The sequence below is a fragment of the Saccostrea cucullata genome, unplaced genomic scaffold (assembly GCF_032062105.1).
Source record: "Saccostrea cucullata isolate Sc308-1 unplaced genomic scaffold, CSIRO_AGI_Scuc_v1 ctg5315, whole genome shotgun sequence".
NCBI lineage: Eukaryota > Metazoa > Mollusca > Bivalvia > Ostreida > Ostreidae > Saccostrea > Saccostrea cuccullata.
Genome location: NW_026933271.1, coordinates 35,001 through 55,678, shown reverse-complemented (window position 1 = coordinate 55,678; position 20,678 = coordinate 35,001). Strand labels below are relative to the sequence as shown.

The following is a 20,678-nucleotide window of genomic DNA, read 5'->3' as shown; positions in this document are numbered from 1 at the left end:
TTTATCTGTCTGAATAAAGCGTTAACAATAGATTTTGTTGATAAACATAAATTCACGTTTGTAAACTATAGTTTACAATCGTAAACTATAGTTAAGAGTTGTTAATCACAGTTTCACAAATCGTGAAACTATATTTATCAGATCATTAACTATAGTTAACGGTTTGTAAACTATAGTTTACAAATCGTGAAACTATATTTATCAGCTAATCTATGTTTTGCGATTGCAAATGATTGTTTTCGATGTTAAGTATAGTTTACGGTTGTGAAACATAGATTATCGCGTTAACTATGGTTTACAGATGTAAAATATAGATTAACGTTGTTAACTATAGTTTACAGTCCGTAAACTATAGTTTACAACCGATAAATCTAGTTTATCGACTGTGAAACTATGATTATCTCATTTTTGTGGATTTGGCGTGCCATATATAGGTCCCTGATCACATCGTTAACTATAGTTAAGGGTTGTAAACCATCGTTTACGATTCGTGAAACTGTATTCATCAGATAATCTATGTTTTGCAATCGCAAATGATTGTTTTCAGTGTTAAGTATAGTTTACGGTTCTGAAACATAGATTATGGCGTTAACTTTGGTTTATAGATGTAAAATATAGATTAACATCTGACTAAAATTGATAGGCCTAAATGTATTTTTCTCTTGCATAATCTGTGCCTGATTCTCGCTTCTCTCAAAAGAAATAATTTGTGGTCTGGATGTTGCCTCTAGCTGTGGATTCTAGAATACAATAAATTCTTAAAACCAAAAAAAAAAAAAAAAAAAATTCAATAATTCTCAAGTTTCAAGTTTTTATTTAAGACAAAGACCCCAACTGGGGTATAACGTATGAATACAAATAATACATTTTTTTTTTTTTACATATAAACAAGAATGCATGAAAAAAATGAGTGGTACGAATGTTATTTATATGACACTGTACAATTCAGATGTATAGTTCAAATAATAAAGTACAGAAGGCCCCTGCTTATGAAAATAAAACTATTCTGGTAGATAGCATACCCAATCACTAGGAGTTATGGCCCCTGAAAGCGTAGTAATTTAAACATGTTGAAATGTTAAAATATCGGTAAAAATAATATAAAATAATACAAAAAATATCGCCGACATAGGGATTACTAATCTGAGTTCAAATGAATTTTTTTTAACAATTTTTCAATCTTTGTTTAGTATTACCTTCAACATTTTATAAACATATTTTATTGGCACTTTATTTTCCGGCAAAGTACCTATAAATGGTGGATTGGAAGACCAAAGCAAAGTTGGACAGTGAACAAAATTTAAACTAGTGCTAATTGTAACGGGGACCGTTACAGATGTTCCCCAAACTCTCCCCACCTCCCTTTTGGTGCCATATTCCCTGTAATCTCTATTAAATAAGAAATACTTTATGGAATTTAAACTTAATGAAAGTCTTCCAGAAAAATACAAAATATATTTAAAAATAGGCATTGCACCCGTGTTCATTTGCGTAACGACCATATTATCTTGTCTACACTATCTAAAATTTTAATATACTTAATATCAAAGCATTTAATCCATAAGTATTAAAAAATACACTCATTCGAATGTATTTTTAATTTTACTCATTTCGCGTGCACGCACGTGCAAGCACGTGCATAATGACTACACCTTCTTTTAGGAGTCCCTTATATTTATCTATGTTCTAAATCCCATCCTGTTTCGTTGAAAAACAAAGGAGTTATAGCCATTTGAATTTTCAGCCAGTCAGATTGCAGCACACATACATGCGTGTGATTTCATAATTTTTTATCTTTATCGTATTGAAGGGTATCTAAATGAATGACTATATTTTAAAATTCCAAACATTTCGTCAAAAAACAAAGGAGATATAGCCATATAAAGTTTCAGCCAATCAGATTGCAGCACAAGTGCATGCGCGTGATTTCATGATTTTTTCCTATATCATATTTTAGGATATCCCAATGCATGACTATGTTTCAAATTTCAATGCATTTCGTCAAAAAACAAAGAAGATATAGCCATTTAAAGTTTCAGCCAATCAGATTGCAGTACGCGTGCATGCGCATGCTTTCATGGAAATTTTTATATATCATGCTGTAGATCTTCATAATGTAGGACTATGTTCAAAATTTCAAAAGATTATGACAAGAAACAAGAAAGATATTGAGATTTTAGTTTCAGCCAATCAGAGCGAAGCGCACGTGCATGCGCGTGAGATCTTGCTATTTTGACCATGCCATCTTGTCTATACTACTAATGTATCCTTATATTATGAGTTTCAAAAAAATTCTTCCAAAAAAAGAAAAGTTACAGTAATATCCAATATATTGGTCATTTCTCGTGTTGCACGTGCGCGCTCTTGCAAGCACGTGCGCGCAAAATGACCTTCGTTCGGCAAATCTACATAACATGTCTACTGACCCTAAAAACATTTTACCTTAGTCGGATGTATAGTTTACAAGATCACTCGAGGACAAAATTTTCCCAGGAATAATAATAATAATAATAATAACTAGGGCTAATTGTAACGGGAACCGTTACAGATGTTCCCCAAACGCTCCCCAACTTCCTTTTGGTGCCTTATTCCCTGTAAGCTTCATTAAATAAGACAAACGCGATACATTTAAGACTTTAACAAAGTTTTACCAGAAGTATTCAATTTCAGCATTGCACGCATGCGCATTTGAATGCATGTGCGTAATGACCATATCATCTTGTCTACACTATTGATATATTTTAATATACTAAATATTACAACATTTAATCCAAAAATATCTTTAATCTAGTGTATTTAGAATTTTACACATTTCACGTGCACGCACGTGCATGCCTGTGCATGATTACCATTCCATGTTGTAGAAGTCTATAATATCTATCTATGTTCTGAATCCCATGCTGTTTGGTTGAAAACCAAGGGAGTTATAGCCATTTAAAGTTTCAGCCAATCAGATTGCAGCGCACGTGCATGTGCGTGATTTGATGAAAATTAATATATATGACATTGTAGGATATCCTAAAGCATGCCTATGTTTTAAATTTCAAAGCATTTCGTCAAAAAACAAAAAAGATATTGAGATTTTTGTTTCAGCCAATCAGAGCGAAGCGCACGTTCATGCACGTGCAAGCATGTTCATGATGACCATACCTTCTTCTAGGAGTCCTTTATGTTTGTCTATGTTCTAAATCCCATGCTGTTTGGTTGAAAAACAAGGGAGTTATAGCCATTTAAAGTTTAAGCCAATCAGATTGCAGCGCACGTGCATGCGCGTGCTTACATGAAAATTCTTATATACCATATTGTAGGAGATCTTAAAGCATGCCTAAGTTTTAAATTTCAAAGCATTTCGTCAAAAAACAGAGAAGATATTGAGATTTTTGTTTCAGCCAATCAGAGCAAAGCACACGTGCATGCGCGTGAGTTCGTGCTAATTTGACAGTGTCACATTATCTACACTTTCAATATATCTTTATATAATGAGTTTCAAATCATTTCAGTAAAAAATGTAAAAGTTATAGCTATATTAAGTATATTAGTCATTTCACTCATATCACGCGCACGCACGTGCATGCGTATGCGCGCAAAATGACCTTCGTTCCGCACACCTACACTACACACCTATTAACCCTAAAAAGGTTTTAGCTCAGTTGGGTGAACAGTTTCTAAGAACACTCGCGGACAAAAAAGTCCGGAGAAGAAATAAGAAGAAAAAAGAATAATAACTAGTGCTAATTGTAACGGGGACCGTTACAGATGTTCCCCAAACGCTCCCCAACTCTCTTTTTGTGCCATATTACCTGTAAGCTTCATTAAATAAGACAAACTCTATGTATTTGAGACTTTAACAACATTTACCCGGAAGTTTATTCAAGTTTTATCATTGCATGCTTGCACATGCGAATGCCTGTGCGTGATGATCATATCATTTTGTCTACACAATCCATATATTTTAATATACTAAAAATTAAAGTATTTAATCCAAAAGTAATAAAAAATACGCTCATTCAAGTGTATTTTTGATTTTGTTCATTTCACGTGCACGCACGTGCATACATGAGCACGGTGACCATACCTTCTTGTAGAAGTCCATTACATCTATCTTTGTTCTAAATCCCACCCCATATGGTTGAAAACCAAGGGCGTTATACCTGTTAAAAGTTACAGCCAATCAGATTGCAGCGCACGTACACGCACGTGTATGCATGTGCATGATGACCATACCTTTCTTTTAGTAATCCATTATATCTATCTATGTTCCAAATCCCATCCTGTTTGGTTTGAAACCAAGGGAGTTATAGCTGTTTAAAGTTTCAGCCAATCAGATTGCAGCGCACGTACATGCACGTGTATGCATGTGCATGGCGACCATACTTTCTTGTAGAAGTCCATTTTATATATCTATGTTTCAAATCCCATCCTCTTTGGTTGAAAACCAAATGAGTTATAGCTATTTAAAGTTTAAGCCAATCAGATTGCAGCGCACGTGCATGCACGTGTTTTCATGATAATTGCAATATATCATATTGTAGGACATCCTAATGCATGGCTATGTTCAAGATTTCAAAGCATTTCGTCAAAAAACAAAAAAGATATTGAGATTTTTGTTTCAGCCAATCAGAACGAAGCGCACGTGCATGCGCGTGAGATCTTGCTATTTTGATCATGTCATATTGTCTATGCTACTAATGTATCCTTATATTATGAGTTCTAAAGCATTTTATCAAAAATTTAAAAAGTTACATCTATATCAATTAAATCGGTCATTTATCATGTTGCACGTGCGCGCTCTTGCAAGCACGTGCGCACAAAATGACCTTCGTTCCGCAAATCTACATTACATGTCTACTGACCCTAAAAACATTTCACCTTAGTCTGATGTGTAGTTTACAAGATCACTCGCGGACAAAATTTTCCCAGGAAGAAAAATAATAAGAATAATAATAATAAGAAACAGAGTAAAAACAATATGTTCCCAAACTCCGTTTGGGGAACATAATAAGAAACAGAGTAAAAACAATATGTTCCCCAACTTCGTTTGGGGAACATAATAATAAGAAACAGAGTAAAAACAATATGTTCCCCAACTTCGTTTGGGGAACATAATAATTTTATTTGTGCATTATTTGGTGAGCAGTAGCATAAAAAAGTATATGCTTTCGTTCATGACATTGCCAATATTGGAAAACTAAAATGCCGGTAATTAATTCTACACCTACTTTGAATATTTTTTCAATTACTGGTAATGTAAGATTTTCAAATGGATTATGTCTATTTTGTGTGTAAACACCACATTTTTACACATGCATAAGGTACATGTACATCGATGATTGCAAAGTTTTGTTCCATCAAATGTTCAGAGAAAATCGAAAGTTCGTTTCTCTGTCCGCTAACGAAGTTACATAATAAGATTGGTAATGCAATGATAAAATAACCCCAAGCACATCAAGCTCTCTCCTACTTCTGGCAATGCTTTTCTTTTCATAAAGCGCGTTTTCCGGATATATATTATCTGTGCCGTCTCCGGGCCCAACATGACGAATTTTATCGACTAAGCATTCAATGGACGATATTGACAGCAGTGCGCCGGTGATATTTTGAAGAGGCATTAACGCCATTAATATTATAATATTTTACTTAATTAACATCAGAAGCTGTGTGGATGTGCATGAGTGTTTGATCGCATACTTGTGCCATCGCCACGCAAAACTACCTCAGCAAACATTGCACAAACTGCCAGGGTTTTACTCACTCAGTCACTGCGGGCAATATTAGGATCGTTTAGTCTGTTTTATGCTGCTCCCGGATTATTTATTATAAGCAATTTAGCTGTGCTTTTATGACACCGGTTTATTTAGCCAATCATTAAAATGAGTAGTCGTACTCCAGTCAAAAAAGTGCCCATTCATCTGCAGGTAAGGTTGCATTGTTTAGTATTGTGGGAGGGATACTAGTGCAAGTGATTTGTAAAATTTGTTATGTATGGATTATAAATTATAATGTATTATGTTCATATTGGTCTACACTGATGGATCTGATTTTGTGGCGTTTTTAAATGTTTGGTATACTCAAATTTGTATTAGTGTTTGCTCCTCTGAGTGGCAGTGTGCAACTTAGTTGTAATTGCATCATATGTGCTTTATATGAAAGAGAAAAAAAAGCACTTCTAAGTTCAGAAAAATTCAAGATGACTAAACTTATTCTATTTGGTCTCCACCCAAAACCTGTTTCAATACAAAATAAACATATAACAGTATTTCACATCTCCAGTACACTGTTGTGTGTGAATTTTTAAGTGCCAAAATTTCTTTATCTGAAGCTTAAAATTCACTTCCATCTTTCTAATCGGGTTTCATTCTGTATCACTAGGTGACATCTGGTTTCAGTACAACAGATGGAAGGGTTATAGTTGTATATCTTTCTTAATTACAAATCTGTCAGAACTGAAAGAAAGTTCTGCTTTGTAAAGTGAAGTTACAAGATCTGCAAACAGTTGCCTAGAATTTCAGAATGTAAATGAAATGTAAGATGCATCCAAACACTTGCAACACAGTTACTGCAGATGCAACATGCCAAAATGATAAAGAAATTCCATGCATTGTTCCAGAACCCATTTCGACAATAATATGGTTTTACTTGCTTCAATTACAAGTATCAGAAATAGATCATGGTATGTACATATGTGTTGCCAATTTGTCTTATTGTGACAGTGAAAAAAAGAATGGAATGCTTTGTGACATTTTTATGCATACCAGTGTAGTGTGCATTGTTATTGTACCACATGTTTGTGCAAGAGCAAGTGGCTGATTTTTCGTGCTAATGTTGACTTGCATGTTGGCAGTGGTTATCGGGGTAAATCTGATTAGGTACTGTTGCCCATTATTCTCACATTTTTACAACCAATGTAAACAGTATTGATTGTGGAAGCATGGCTGTCATTTGTTTCCTTTGCCTTCATGCATAGGGCACCTATTGTAAAAAGAAAAAAAAATGAATCTATAAAATCAATACATGTACAGAGTTCTAAATCATCAAACAAGTTAGTTAGCATGCATAAATATAAAAAATTATTTTATATAAACATTCATATAAACAAATAGGGAATCGATGGTGTAGATTGGCGGTTTTTTTTAATATATGCAGCACAAATGAAGAAATGAGCAAGCACAAAGTGCTGATCAAAACAAGAACTGGTTTCGCCCACATAGTTGTAAATATTTTCTTTTTCTGGAAAGAGATGAATCACTGTTAGTCAAAACAAAAATTTCCTATCATGTTACAATGACACAGTATAATTAGATAAGGAAGTGTTCAGAAAGAGTAATGGAAAACTTAAAATTGTAAAGACTTTTTTCTGTAATTGTGTGAGGTACATTGTTTTCAGTATGTTAATACGGTACATGTACTTCAATGCATTGAAGTTGGCTTGAATAGATCAAGGAAGAAGTGATGTAGTAAAAATAAGGTACCTGTACCCTGAAACAGTCGGCATTATGCGGTACATGATTAAGAAAATTTCACCTGTCTATGATATGCATGATGTGCATTAATATGCTGATTATGTAATCTAAAATGAGATACACTCATCTGGAAAATGAACTCTAAATACTGTCCTTAACTTTTATTACATGTATACACAATACAGGATATTTGATATCCCTCTTTACTCCATTCTAACACATGTAATCCTAGCTTTAAGTTTATCAACACCTGTTGTTATTACACCAGTATATTATTATCTTCCTGTTGCTGCCTTAAAAATTTCTTATAATCTTTCTATTTAGTTAACCTTAAGATTTTTTTCTTTAAATTTAAAACAGATCTAAAAATACACCTTCTGTGTTCTTTTTGGGGCTAAAAGCCAATATGAATTCGTCTCAAGAGCTTTGCCAAAAAAACATTTGTAACAACAAAATGTATATCTGTCAGATGAGAAAATTTCCAGAGTCTGCATAATGACTGATGGGCTTGCTATCCTCAAAGTGTCATACTCTGGGGTGAAAAAATGAGGAGGGGAAGTCCAAAGCCCCCCAGAAATTATCTTTCATGTGTATAGCAAACTGAACACGAAACATCAGTTTATGTGCATTTTTCGCCACCATGATTCTCACATACATGACCCAGCTTCTTGTTAATGTATCACCACCTGTGGTCAGAGGAGAGGTTTTTATATCTTTAGTAATTTTCTGTTGGGAGGTGTTTCAAGAGCCATGGTATTGGTAAGGCACTGTATATATGATTATATTTATTGATTTTGTTTTCCTCACTCTGAGATACTTATGCTGTAAGGGTCAGTGTATTGATTTTTGTAGCTAGATAAACTGTCTGGTCAGCAGTAAATAATATTCCTCTGATAAACTGTAGGTCGATCTTGCTCTCCTCCTATTGTAAACTATGTGTAGCTTATACAGAACAAGTTGACCTATAAGTGCAGTAAGTGGTTTGTACATCTGAAACAGTTTCTTGTAGTCAGTCACATGTGTATCAATGTAGATGTATACATAACTTTTATCCCCGTGTATAATACTGTGTATACAGATATAGGTACATTAATTAATGATGCTAATTAATACATGTAGATGTAATGGATATAGACAGTTGTAAAGGGACAATCAAAGAAAATGTAATTATAAACAAACATTCAGTTTTGTAGTTGAATGTTTTGAATTTCTTTCAATCTTGAGATAGGATTTTAAAATAAATATTGTTGACTGCGAAATTATATCAAATCAAATCTGACGTCTCATGAAATAAATTCCTTATTCCGCAACTACCAAACATTGAATATCCTCAATAAATACACATTTAATGTTAATAACAGGAAACAACTGAGACCTTGAAAACTACTGAACATGCAATTACATGAACATACTAGGATCTAGATCAGTTCAAAGTGCTATGAACATAATAATTGTTCCTTCAAAGTTTATAGACACATGTATGTCTGAAGATATCTCAACTTTAAAACAGGCGTATCCAAATAATCAGTTAGGAATATAAGATCTTACCTGAACAACTCGTGCACAATGCATCATTTGTTATGACACATCATGCAAAGTTGATAAGAAAAAATATTGATTGGATAAAATAAGTGTAATATTATTAAAGTAAGGATTACTTAGCTAATGCATTCATTATGAATATAATCTGGTTAACGTGATCAATCAAGTACAAAATCATTAAGATTAATGCAATTTACAAAATGTAGTCCTCAATGGGTGCATTTTTGCTGGGATTATGCATTATTGCCAAAGGTACATTTTCATGAAAGCTAAAATCATTAGGTCACATAGAACTTAATCAGATTGTGGTTGATGTAGTAAGATGGTAAGAATATCTCCCTAGGGAAAGTGTTAGGTGAAGAGGGGGGTAATTTGATCAAAGGGGGAGGATAGTGAAGGGGATGGTTGGGCTCTAAAATAAAAGATTTGCAGATTATGAACAAAAATTTTGCAACTGTTTTCAAGTAATTAACAGACAAAGCTATTGTATGGTGCTTGTTACAATTTCTTGCTGCTTACTTGATTATTAGAAGAAATTACAAGGAATTCTTTTTAATCTTCTCGTTAGTTAGTCATTACCTACAGAGAGGATTCTCACAGCACAGTAGATTAATAAATAATTGGTGTTGATTTTGGCATCTTTATATATATAGAACACCAAGCTATTTAAATTCACACAGGTATTTAATTCCCTTCACCTGAAACAGGGTATTATTTAATCTCGGAATAATTATTTGTCTCGGAATTCAAGTAAATCATCATTTCAGGTGTAGTGCCTATATGTAACCTTAGTTTTTCTCGAAATATCAGTTTCCACTGTAGTAGATGTTGACTAAGTGGGTAAGTGTGTATCTGGGTACCAAATATATTTAATTGAAATATGTTGACTAAGTGGGTAAGTGTGTATATGGGTACCAAATACATTTAATGAAATATTGCAAAGTTGTTGTTTTTAAATATTTTTTTTTCATGTTTCTGTTCTCTTTTAATTTCAAAATTTTATTTTTTTTTTTTTAAATTATTTTTTCTGCAATAGTTTGGTATTGTGCAGTGAATCTGATGTTATGCTTTAGGGGTTAGTCAGTTTCCCATGCATAGCATGGACTAACCCATTTGCGCATGCGTTACTCTCGGGGGTTAGTCAGATTTCCATGCATCGCATAGACTAACCCATCTGCGCATGCCTCAATATTTACTCGCTAATCTCTGCATTTTCCTTCGTATAAGCGGCAATATTAAGTAATCCTTGAAAACGATCCGTCTATTAATTAAGCTACAATCCCACCGTAATCGCTAAAGTTACTCCCGAGTCCGAAATATCTGTTGAACATAGTCAACAACGCTGTCGAGCTGTCCATGAATGAAGACTTAGAAATACTATCGCAGCAAAGAACAATACATACCGATTCGTATTCTCGATGCACACTGCAAACATTTACCATTATTTTTGACAATCGTGACATTTAAATCCAAAGAAATGATCAGAAATAACGCGGCGATGTAAACACTACCAACTTCCAGCAACTTCCTAATGCAGACTACCAGTGCTCCACGTCACGCTGTGAAAAATGACGTCACGGGTACATTGTTTTCCCGAACTTTTCCAATCGGCAATCCTCGGCTCCATGTGCGAGTTACGAGTCATCCGAGGAAGTCCGAGTGGAGAGCAAAATGGCGATTGAGCATTCTGCGTAATATAAGGTTTCCTGTCTTTGTTATTTATCAGACGTCCTCTAATTTTTTTGTAAAATGTTCTCCTTAAACCAGGCAATTAAATATTACAAGGGGAAAGCGAAACTGGAAAGTCTTCAGTACAAAAATCGGTCTTAGAAATTAGAAGATCTATGATCCGCCCAATGTTTCACCTCTAGTTAAGAGGTGCATATTTAGTGTGCAAATCTAGAGATTGTAAGCTTTGGTGACGTCACGGTCTACATTGCAGTGATAAGGAAATGATGGGCATACATTAAAAAAAATATATAGACATATAGCATCGTTCTTGAGAGGATGGAATTTCAATTTACATGAAAATGGACAAATAAATAAATAATTAACATTAAAAAGAAGTAAAAAAAGAATTGCCCATTCTGCTGTTTATACACATCGCCCAATATTTTAAAGAAAACAGAAAGGGTATCAAGGTTTGTGTGTGTTGGGGGGGGGGGGTAAGGTTTCGATAGACATTTTCTATAGACATTTATAAAAAAGATATGGTTAGGTATCTGGAAAAAAGTAAAGGAGGCACTGTCTAAAATAAATAGTCTGTCCAGTGTAGATTGACAATAAAAAAAATCTTTCATTACATTGTATCTCCCCCATGATTTTAATTATGTATTATTATTTTTTAACTTTTTTTTGCTTGTCAGACTCTTTCGTTGAAGAAGGAAATAAATAGTCTGTCCTTGATCTTATTGGAAATTAATAATCTGAAAAAAGAATTATATGTAATCTGACTCGGAAAAAATTGCTACCCACACCTTCAAAATCACATGGTCGTCCCCTTACAGTCTCCACGCAAATCTTCCAATTTCTCCTCGATGTGTTTGTTTAAGTAATGTATCTCTAAACCAGCATCTTGATGAAATGTAAATGCTAGTACATAGAAATAATCATTAATTGTAGTTTGTAGCTGTTGTTCTGTGTGTCTAATGCATGAATGTTTCACTGCTATATAATGCAGTCACATATCTTTAATGTAGTCACACATATTTTTGTCCTAACACTTTGCACTCTTGCTTGCTTCAGTAGTATATGCACCTTTTGATCCTTAATCACCCTCTGCTGTGTGCTAGCTAGCTTGTAATACAACTGCATGGTGAGCGGTATAGTGCATCACTGCATGGGTCATTAACCAGTCACTTTCAGCACAGGAAAACTGGGGGTTCTAGCTAGTGCTACGCCAAAAACGTAATACTGAATAAAGTGGGTGCGCTTGATTTGTCTACACCTTACTACATCCGGTGTAGACGATTTACACCTGATAATTAAGTGAAATTGGGTGTAGTGTAGCAAATTCAACATGGACGTTAAAATTTCAACAAACTGAGGAGATCCTATATTTGCAGACGATTTTTTATAAAATATTTGTTGTGATTATGTACATTACTTTAAATCCATTTAAAACAAAACAAAATTATGAAAAGGCAAAGATTTTTGTTATAAAACATTTTCCTTGTTACCCATAATTACCCTAATAACTAAATATCTAGCCATAGTCAAATATATCTAGACACTTTATCACCCAAACTTGCAAAAATTGCGTATTTCTTATAATACAACTTATGAAGTTCTTCATATTCCATAAAATGTACAAAACACGGTCCACTAAATTACTAAAATCAAATTCATCACAATCAACCTATCAAATACTTGACAGTAAACTCAAATTCAGAAAAAGAAATTCTGCAGTTTTACTTTCTCGTCATTTGTTAGCCATATTGAATTTTCGGTGTAATTACCGACACATGCCCTGCACAGGGTGTAGAAGGTGTACACCAAAAGTGTACACTTTTGCACTTGATTATTGAAAAGTGTACACCGGGTGTAAAGTGTAGACAAATCAAACGCACCCACTGTAATTTACTCTGTTTTAAATCATCAATCTCCTACGCAGAGTTGTCGTTCGTTCCTCTCTTAGAATGTATGAGCCGATGGTAGAGAGTGTTAAATCATGGGCGTCGGAAAGGGGAGAGAACCATCAGCATAATTTTTTTGCCTTTGACACCTGTATCCAGTACCCTTAACACCAAGTTAATGATACATGTCCTCCAAGTGTGCTTACATTGAGGTATAAGGTTCCACTTGACTGCGTTTAATTTAAGAGAATTATTGTCTGCATTTCAATGTCTTTTATAAGAAAGAAATAGAAATAGAATGTAAAAACTGTTTAATAGGCAAATTAAATGACTGTTTATACGGGGTAAAAGTTTGAAAGTATTAAAGTGTGTCAATAGGTGGATTCGAACCATAACACTAATGGCCGGTTGCGTATCTATGGCGCTGATAAGTACAGCTCAGTCGTTGATCCGTGGATCATGTAAGCCCGGTTTATATCTGTATTTCTAATATAAAATGAAATGAAAAAAATACATGTATTAAACATTATAAGAAAACACAAACATTCATATAAGCTATGTTTTCTATAGTGTTTTAATTAGCGGCGAAATTATTGGGACCCCCCCCATCCCCGGTTCCTACGGCCATGTGGATAACCTGCATAATAAAAGTAAAATAAACTTTATTTCTTTGGAATTAGGCATTTTAAAAAATTATTGAAATTGAAATTCGTAAATAGATTTAGGTATGATATATGAGAAAGTTTCTATAAAAATTCTTTAAAAAAAAATCCTAAAATGGCTATAAAAATTCTTTAAAATAGCATATTCGATACGGCATTTTTGCTGCATTAAAACAATTCAAATATTCTACCCAAAAGTCCAAGGAAACGATATGAAGCTGGGTTAAACCACCCCTTCAGAATTTATACCGTAATTCTGAGCTATATTATATTTCGTCAAGTTTACCTGCGTACAAGGCGTAGACTTGGATTTAAGGAGGCTCGTTACATCACTTTTTGATGACGTACTAAACAAATAATTCTACATTGTTTCGACCGTTTTCCTCTGGGGTTCAAGAATTGTACATGTATACCTTTTAATATGATCCTGGGGCCCGTTTTACAAAAGGACTTAAGACTTAAGACCAACTTTTATTCTTCGTATAACTTTGTAATAAACTTTATATCAAAAATAATTTAAGACTTTTTTAAAGAAATGTGGTATGATAGTTTTACACAAACATTTTCAAAGAGAAATATTGATTTTGCAAAATATTACAACAATCTGAAGTTTTTGGGTCTTAGTCGTAAGTTTTTTTGTAAAACGGGCCCCAGACTTTTAAAACGCTTTTAGAATTGATGAAACATGGGATGTTGTAAACAGTGAGAACAAAGTAACGGATTCATTATGCATAAACCAAGAAGAATTGCTTTTCAACAGAAACAAAAGAAAAGAACAACCGAATCCTCGACGAGCCATCCGAGGAGCTCCTAGTTGAAAAATATAACTCTATTCAAGTTTTTTGTAGAATGATTGAAATCAAGTTTTATTGATAAATAATGTCAAAATATTTTGATAATTATTAGTATATACATTGAATTGTTTTTTTCCGGACCTTCCACTGAACTTTATTTTACGATATTAACTGCTCATGCGCAGTCGCGTGATTCTGGGGACGAAGCTAGTACAGTTTGAATTAATGAATTGCAAAGACCAGGGGTGCGGAACCAGGCTAGACCGGGTAATACCAGAAACTTCCCCCGCAGTTTATAAAAAAGCGTTAACTGTCCCAAGTTTTGTTATATCGGATAACATAAGTTGAAATTAGCTTCATTCCTTATAATTTAATTTCTGTGTAGACAATGAGACAATATTTCCTCCGGAAAAAGGCTTCAAATTGAGCAATATTATAAAAGTGACGTCAAGCGGAGTAATACCTTTTTGACGTAACTCATTGTGACTTAGGCAAGTTATGTTATACAAAATGTTTCATATATGTTCCTCTAAATGATTCAGCCAATGAAATTGCTCTATACAAGTGAAATTGAATTATAAAATATTAAAACAATGAAATACAGAATTAAAAGTGTAAAAGATGATATAAACAATTTAATTTTGAAAAATGTAACTTTTAGAACTAGAGCGGGGGATTGTCCTGTACGCCTCCATTCTTCATTCAGAACTAAGTGCAACTTTTTGCGCGCAATAAATATACCATTCTTACATCAGATGGCACTGTAGCTCAGTCCTTCATTTTTTTTCGGAGAGCTACAGTTCTGCATTTAATTTAAGCGTTGACCTATAGTATCGATACTGGTGTCCTTCTTATCAGTAACCTTTACGGTTTCTGACTTTAGGCTCAACGCTTGTAACTTTTTTTTTCTCGCTTTAGTAATAATCAATAATGCATACATTTTTTTCCGATGAATAAACTGCATCTTCTCTGCGGTATTTCTCCTACACAAGGCCGTTAGCTGATACCATGAGGCAAGTGAGACAAATCCCCCTCTAAAATCTTTTAACAAATCATTTTCTGTAAATTCTTATCTCGCCAAGTTGCTTATTATGGACTATACAGCATGTAAAAAAAAATGAAAACTTTCAGAGATTGTCTTTCAAAACCAAAGTCTTTGCACCCTCTTTTGTAGAATCACCCTGGGCCAGCTTGCTACCTGCAGATCCCGGGGGGGGGGGGGGGGTCCCTTAAAATATAAGCCTACTTACGGCCACTATTACCCAGAGATGTTTTTGAAAGGTACAGACTGTAATTTTTGCTTGGCATAAATTTGGATACTTTGTATCCAGTGCCTTTAACATAAAGGGAATAATTCGTGATCTCAATATTGAACGCTCGTATTTTGAATGTTTCGGGCATACTCGTAAACGTAATACAAACTCAGCGTTCAATAAAAAGTCTCAATAAAATATTGAACGTTAAAATTCTTTAGATATTTGGAAGTATTTTATTAGAGATCATTTATTAGCGATGTAATAGAATACAAAATTATTTTATATAGACAAAAGGATTAAAAATATCTGCAACATTATCTTAAAAAATTATTACAATCGGGAAAACTTAATTAGATATATTTCATCTATTACAAGTAGTGAACAAAATGATGTTTAAATGAACTCTGCATAATAATCTTTAAATAATAAAGTTAGAACCTTACAATTCAACTCAAATATCTTAAACATGAAAACTACATTTACTACATGTGTCAAAAAAACACATATCCTGTGATACAAGATGACGAGAATATAAATTTTAGCTTCTGATGAGGAAATATCTTGCAAAAATACTGTATACATAAGGTGTTTATCATCTTTGTTTTTATAGATCTATATTGATTATATACAGTGTACTAGTATGTACAATGCAGTGGCGTAGCATCATTTTTGAAAGTTTTGAAAATATCCCATTAGCGGGGGGGGGGGGGGGGGGGCGAGGTAAACTTTCTCAGTGTCAACTACTTTTAGTACTAATTCTTATACTACATTTTCCGTACATTTCTAAAAGTGGAGGGGCCAACCAGGCTTTCAATTAACATTTCCTATAGTGTAAGTAAGGTTGGGAAAAAAAGGGGGGCAGCCCCCCCCCCGGATACTACGCCCCTGCAATGTGTGTATATAAAAAAAAGAGGATAAGATTTTTTCCAATCATCGGGTACTTTCTGTACGGGAGAATTTACTGAGGCGGACCTGGCTCCCTGGACAGAAAGTAGAAGAAGCAGTTTTAATTAATACACGTATTCAATACCTATAATTAAGTTATACATGTAACTCCTTTAACATACAAATACACTATGTAAATTTAAAACAATATTTATACAATACAAAGCATTTTTAAAAATTAAAATGAACTGCATAGCTTTATGGCGTTATATATTTGTTTTTGACTATTCGCTACAGATCCTGCGATCATCTATGCAAAAAAGGTGCGATTTTGGGAAGAATTTCTTCGCGTTCCAGCATTAATTAATAGACTACCTTTCACTTCCTAATTTTACACATACATGTATTCTTTAACCAATCTGCATATTTTTTCTACTTGCCACCTCTTTAAAGTCAATTAAATATGCTGAAGTTGGTTGACCAATGCTGGAAAAAGAAGAAAATCTCCCCACCTTGCGCCGTAAATTGCTCAACATATGCATAAAGGGATCGGGAGCCTTATTGTCATATAATACATTCTACAAAAGGCTACAGCTTTTCTGCATATTTAAATCATGTACATGTATTATTAAAATTTCATCGTAATTGCTCAAAACAGTTGGACGATGAATCCTGCGAATGGAGATTTACGTGCGTTCTTGGAACTAAAGAGGTATGCCGAACAGCATTTAGACTAACTCTGGGAATTGCATCCACATCCTTCTATGAAGTTAGGAAGTTGGACGATGAATCCTGCAAATGGACGTTTTTGTATGTTCTTGGCACAAAAGAGGTATGCCGGACAGCTTTTAGACTAACTCTGGGAATTTCATCCTCATCCTTCTATGAAGTTAGGAAGTTTTTTCTAAATATTTTTTAATTATTCTCTTTTTTTTTAAAATGTTTCAATAACGTACCACATAATTTAATCTAACTTTTTTGGAGCTTTGGAAAACCTCTTAATATTTGAGGATTTAAACGATATTGAAAGGAATATGGAAATGTTTTGACTTATGACATTCCCGAGGCCAGAAGAAGATTATTCCAAAGCCAAGAACAAAGAGACAACAAGCATTAAAGTCATTTAGACTAACTCTGGGAATTGCATCCACATCCTTCTATGAAGTTACGAGTTGGACGATGAATCCTGCAAATGGACGTTTTCGTATGTTCTTGGCACAAAAGAGGTATGCCAGACAGCTTTTAGAATAACTCTGGGAATTTCATCCTCATCCTTCTATGAAGTTAGGAAGTTGGACGATGAATCCTGCGAATGGAGATTTACGTGCGTTCTTGGAACTAAAGAGGTATGCCGAACAGCATTTAGACTAACTCTGGGAATTTCATCCTCATCCTTCTATGAAGTTACGAGTTGGACGATGAATCCTGCAAATGGACGTTTTCGTATGTTCTTGGCACAAAAGAGGTATGCCGGACAGCGTTTGAATAACTCTGGGAATTTCATCCTCATCCTTCTATGAAGTTGGGAAGTTTTTTTCTAAATATTTTTTTAATTAATCTCTTTCTTTTTTAATGTTTCAATAATGTACCACATAATTTAATCTAACTTTTTTGGAGCTTTGGAAAACCTCTTCATATTTGAAGATTTAAACGATATTGAAAGGAAGAGAAAGGAATATGGAAATGTTTTGACTTATGACATTCCCGAGGCCAGAAGAAGATTATTCCAAAGCCAAGAACAAAGAGACAACAAGCATTAAAGTCATTTAGACTGACTCTGGGAATTTCATCCTCATCCTTCTATGAAGTTGGACGATGAATCCTGCAAATGGAGATTTACGTGCGTTCTTGGAACTAAAGAGATATGCCGGACAGCATTTAGACTAACTCTGGGAATTGGGAATAACATTCCCGAGGCCAGAAGAAGATTATTCCAAAGCCAAGAACAAAGAGACAACAAGCATTAAAGTCATTTAGACTAACTCTGGAATTGCATCCACATCCTTCTATGAAGTTAGGAAGTTGGACGATGAATCCTGCAAATGGACGTTTTCGTATATTCTTGGCACAAAAGAGGTATGCCGGACAGCTTTTAGAATAACTCTGGGAATTTCATCCTCATCCTTCTATGAAGTTGGGAAGTTTTTTTGTAAATATTTTTTTAATTAATCTGTTTCTTGTTTACTAGGGTAGAGGAGACCAAATGTGCTATTTCCCTGAGTCATTTCCTACAGATGTGGAAAGAGGGAGCTTCACCGATTTTCACTTCAACTTCTTGCTTTTGTTGTATGACCTCAAGACCTCAAGGATCTCCACAGATATTGATTGAAATCTCTTTTTAAAGAACTGTAAAAGAAGAAAAAAACAAGACTGAATAAGACAAACAATAATCATATCATTGTTATTTACAATTTCATCTGAGGGATATTAATCCTACTTCATTTAATTGTGAATTTTGAGTGAACTGACTGGTACAAAGGATGTATTCGCTTTGACAAAAGAACTGACCTATATGAGAGAACAATTTCCCGGAAAAAGTGACATTGAATAATTAATCTTTATTTGTTGTTTTCTACCGTATATATGTCTAAATTTTTCAAAATTGTATTTTATACCTAATATTTATTATTTACAACTTTACAACAAACCTCCAAAGTTGAACTTAACACCTTTTTGTCCGATGAAGCGTTGATTTTTGCATGAATTTTGGCCTAGAAGTCCTTTAGGACAGGCCCGCCCCTAAATAAAATTTTGATATTTTCATAGGTTTGGATGTAAGGAATAATTTAAGATAGGATTTTTTTAGGGGCACCCCTGCCCTAAGGTCGAAATTTACAAAAAACCTACAAAAAAAATAAGGAAACTTGGTTTTGATAATCTGCTTTAAATTTATACCCGCATATCTTATAGTTAGACTAGCTCAGTTGATATATACGCTGACTTTTGCACCGTGCAAACAAACATTTTAAAGTCGGGGGTTCGAATCCACCTGGTACCACAGTTTTTAATTTTCTACTTTTCAAAGACTAGTTTAATATTTTTATAGACGTGTGTATTTGCCTTCAATTATCTATCCTTTATGCATGCCCATTCTTGATATAAGAAACACTATAAAGAGATATCAAATCGTAAAAATCCAATGTACAGTTGTCAGTCAGGCGGAACAAACCTCAGTATAAGCACACTTTCTCTGAGGACAAGAATAACTCACTCTGTGTTACTCAATACAGATATTCTTGGCAGCATTGAGCTGCGATAAATGTCAATTGTATATATTCCTTAGAATTTAATAACATTGATTTTGGGTACATATGTCAGTAACTGTACTCCCTCAGATTTGATTTAGGCCTATATAATTTGCACACATTAATGGCATGTTTTATTATATTCATGGATAAAATAGCATAGACACAAAGAATGCAGTTAACATTACCATTATGTACAATGCAAGTAAAGAAAAATATCAATTATTACATTTGGATATAACAAACTCAGAAAATCAATGTAAGGGACTTAGGGTTCCTCCTACCTCTACTCACTGAAATAAAGATTCAGGAATAACAAATTGTTGGATGTATTTAGCCTAAGGTAATTTATCAGAACGGAAATCGACAAGGTTTTTGTAGAGAAAAAAACCAAGCCCGGTCCTATAGGTCAAATCCCTATTTATAATGAAGTGATCCTTTAGTCAAGTAATAACAGGGGGATCTTGTGCGCCCCCAAGCCCCAGCTTTATAGTTTTAAAAATGACGTGGACATAGAAAGAACTTTGAGTTGACACCCCACCCCACCCCCCCAAATACACACACTCGCATACGAAACAATGCTACGTCTCGGACACTGGAAATAAATGATCATTTCACCTAAATATTCTCTGACTCAGACTGTCGGTCTCGAAATGTAGTTTGAAGTATAAAATATATATCGCCTCGGCTTTTATCTTTCAAACAACATTTCTCGACCTCGGAGGTTATTCTGCAACATTCACGAAAACGCGGACTTTATTTCTTAAGTACTAGTAACTTGGACCTATGAAATTACTTTGCTATATCCGTAATTTGTTATATCCGTATAATGATCTCGTTAAATTTATATTGCTGGGGATCTAATCTCTTACAATGCTATATCAGTGAAATCGCAATATCCGTGTTCATACACAATAAATAATCTTCAGAATTAACCAGAAAAGGCTGGTGTTATTTCATGATACAACGAAATTATCATTTCACATAAAAACCGACCCTGAATAATCTCTGACTCAGACTGTGAGACATTATATTTCTAACACACAAAGAATATCATTGAAGCATTGAATTCATATTTTTGGATGTCGTCGTTCCTGCATGTATAACACGCCTGCTCGTGCTAACAAAGTGCAAGTGCACTTCAGCAATGCATAATGGGCCCTTTTTATGTGCAATTTTACTTTAGAATATATAACCAAATCGTTCTCTTTTGGTAATGGTTAGAAATTAGTGGATATTTTTAATCAAAAAGCACGTTA

The 20,678-nt window shown here is 34.1% G+C and overlaps 1 protein-coding gene and 1 long non-coding RNA gene across 5 annotated transcripts in view; one reads left to right on the top strand and one right to left on the bottom strand.

Moving 5' to 3' along the window:
• Positions 1–5,178: 5,178 nt before the first annotated feature.
• Positions 5,179–20,678, top strand: part of LOC134237875 (dihydropyrimidinase-like) — a 49,412-nt gene continuing 33,912 nt past the window's right edge. Inside the window, exon 1 of one of the 2 annotated variants that reach the window (XM_062720029.1) lies at positions 5,179–5,199. In XM_062720029.1, the coding sequence (XP_062576013.1) occupies positions 5,194–5,199 (6 nt within the window). In that variant the 5' untranslated portion in view covers positions 5,179–5,193. Of the gene's footprint in view, positions 5,200–5,563; positions 5,916–20,678 lie in introns of those variants that run through there. The other variant, XM_062720027.1, reaches the window with a different exon arrangement.
• Positions 18,385–20,678, bottom strand: part of LOC134237877 (uncharacterized) — an 8,167-nt gene continuing 5,873 nt past the window's right edge. For all 3 annotated transcript variants that reach the window (XR_009985891.1, XR_009985892.1, XR_009985890.1), the window contains one exon: positions 18,385–18,520. This is a non-coding gene — a long non-coding RNA (uncharacterized LOC134237877). The remainder of the gene's footprint in view (positions 18,521–20,678) is intronic.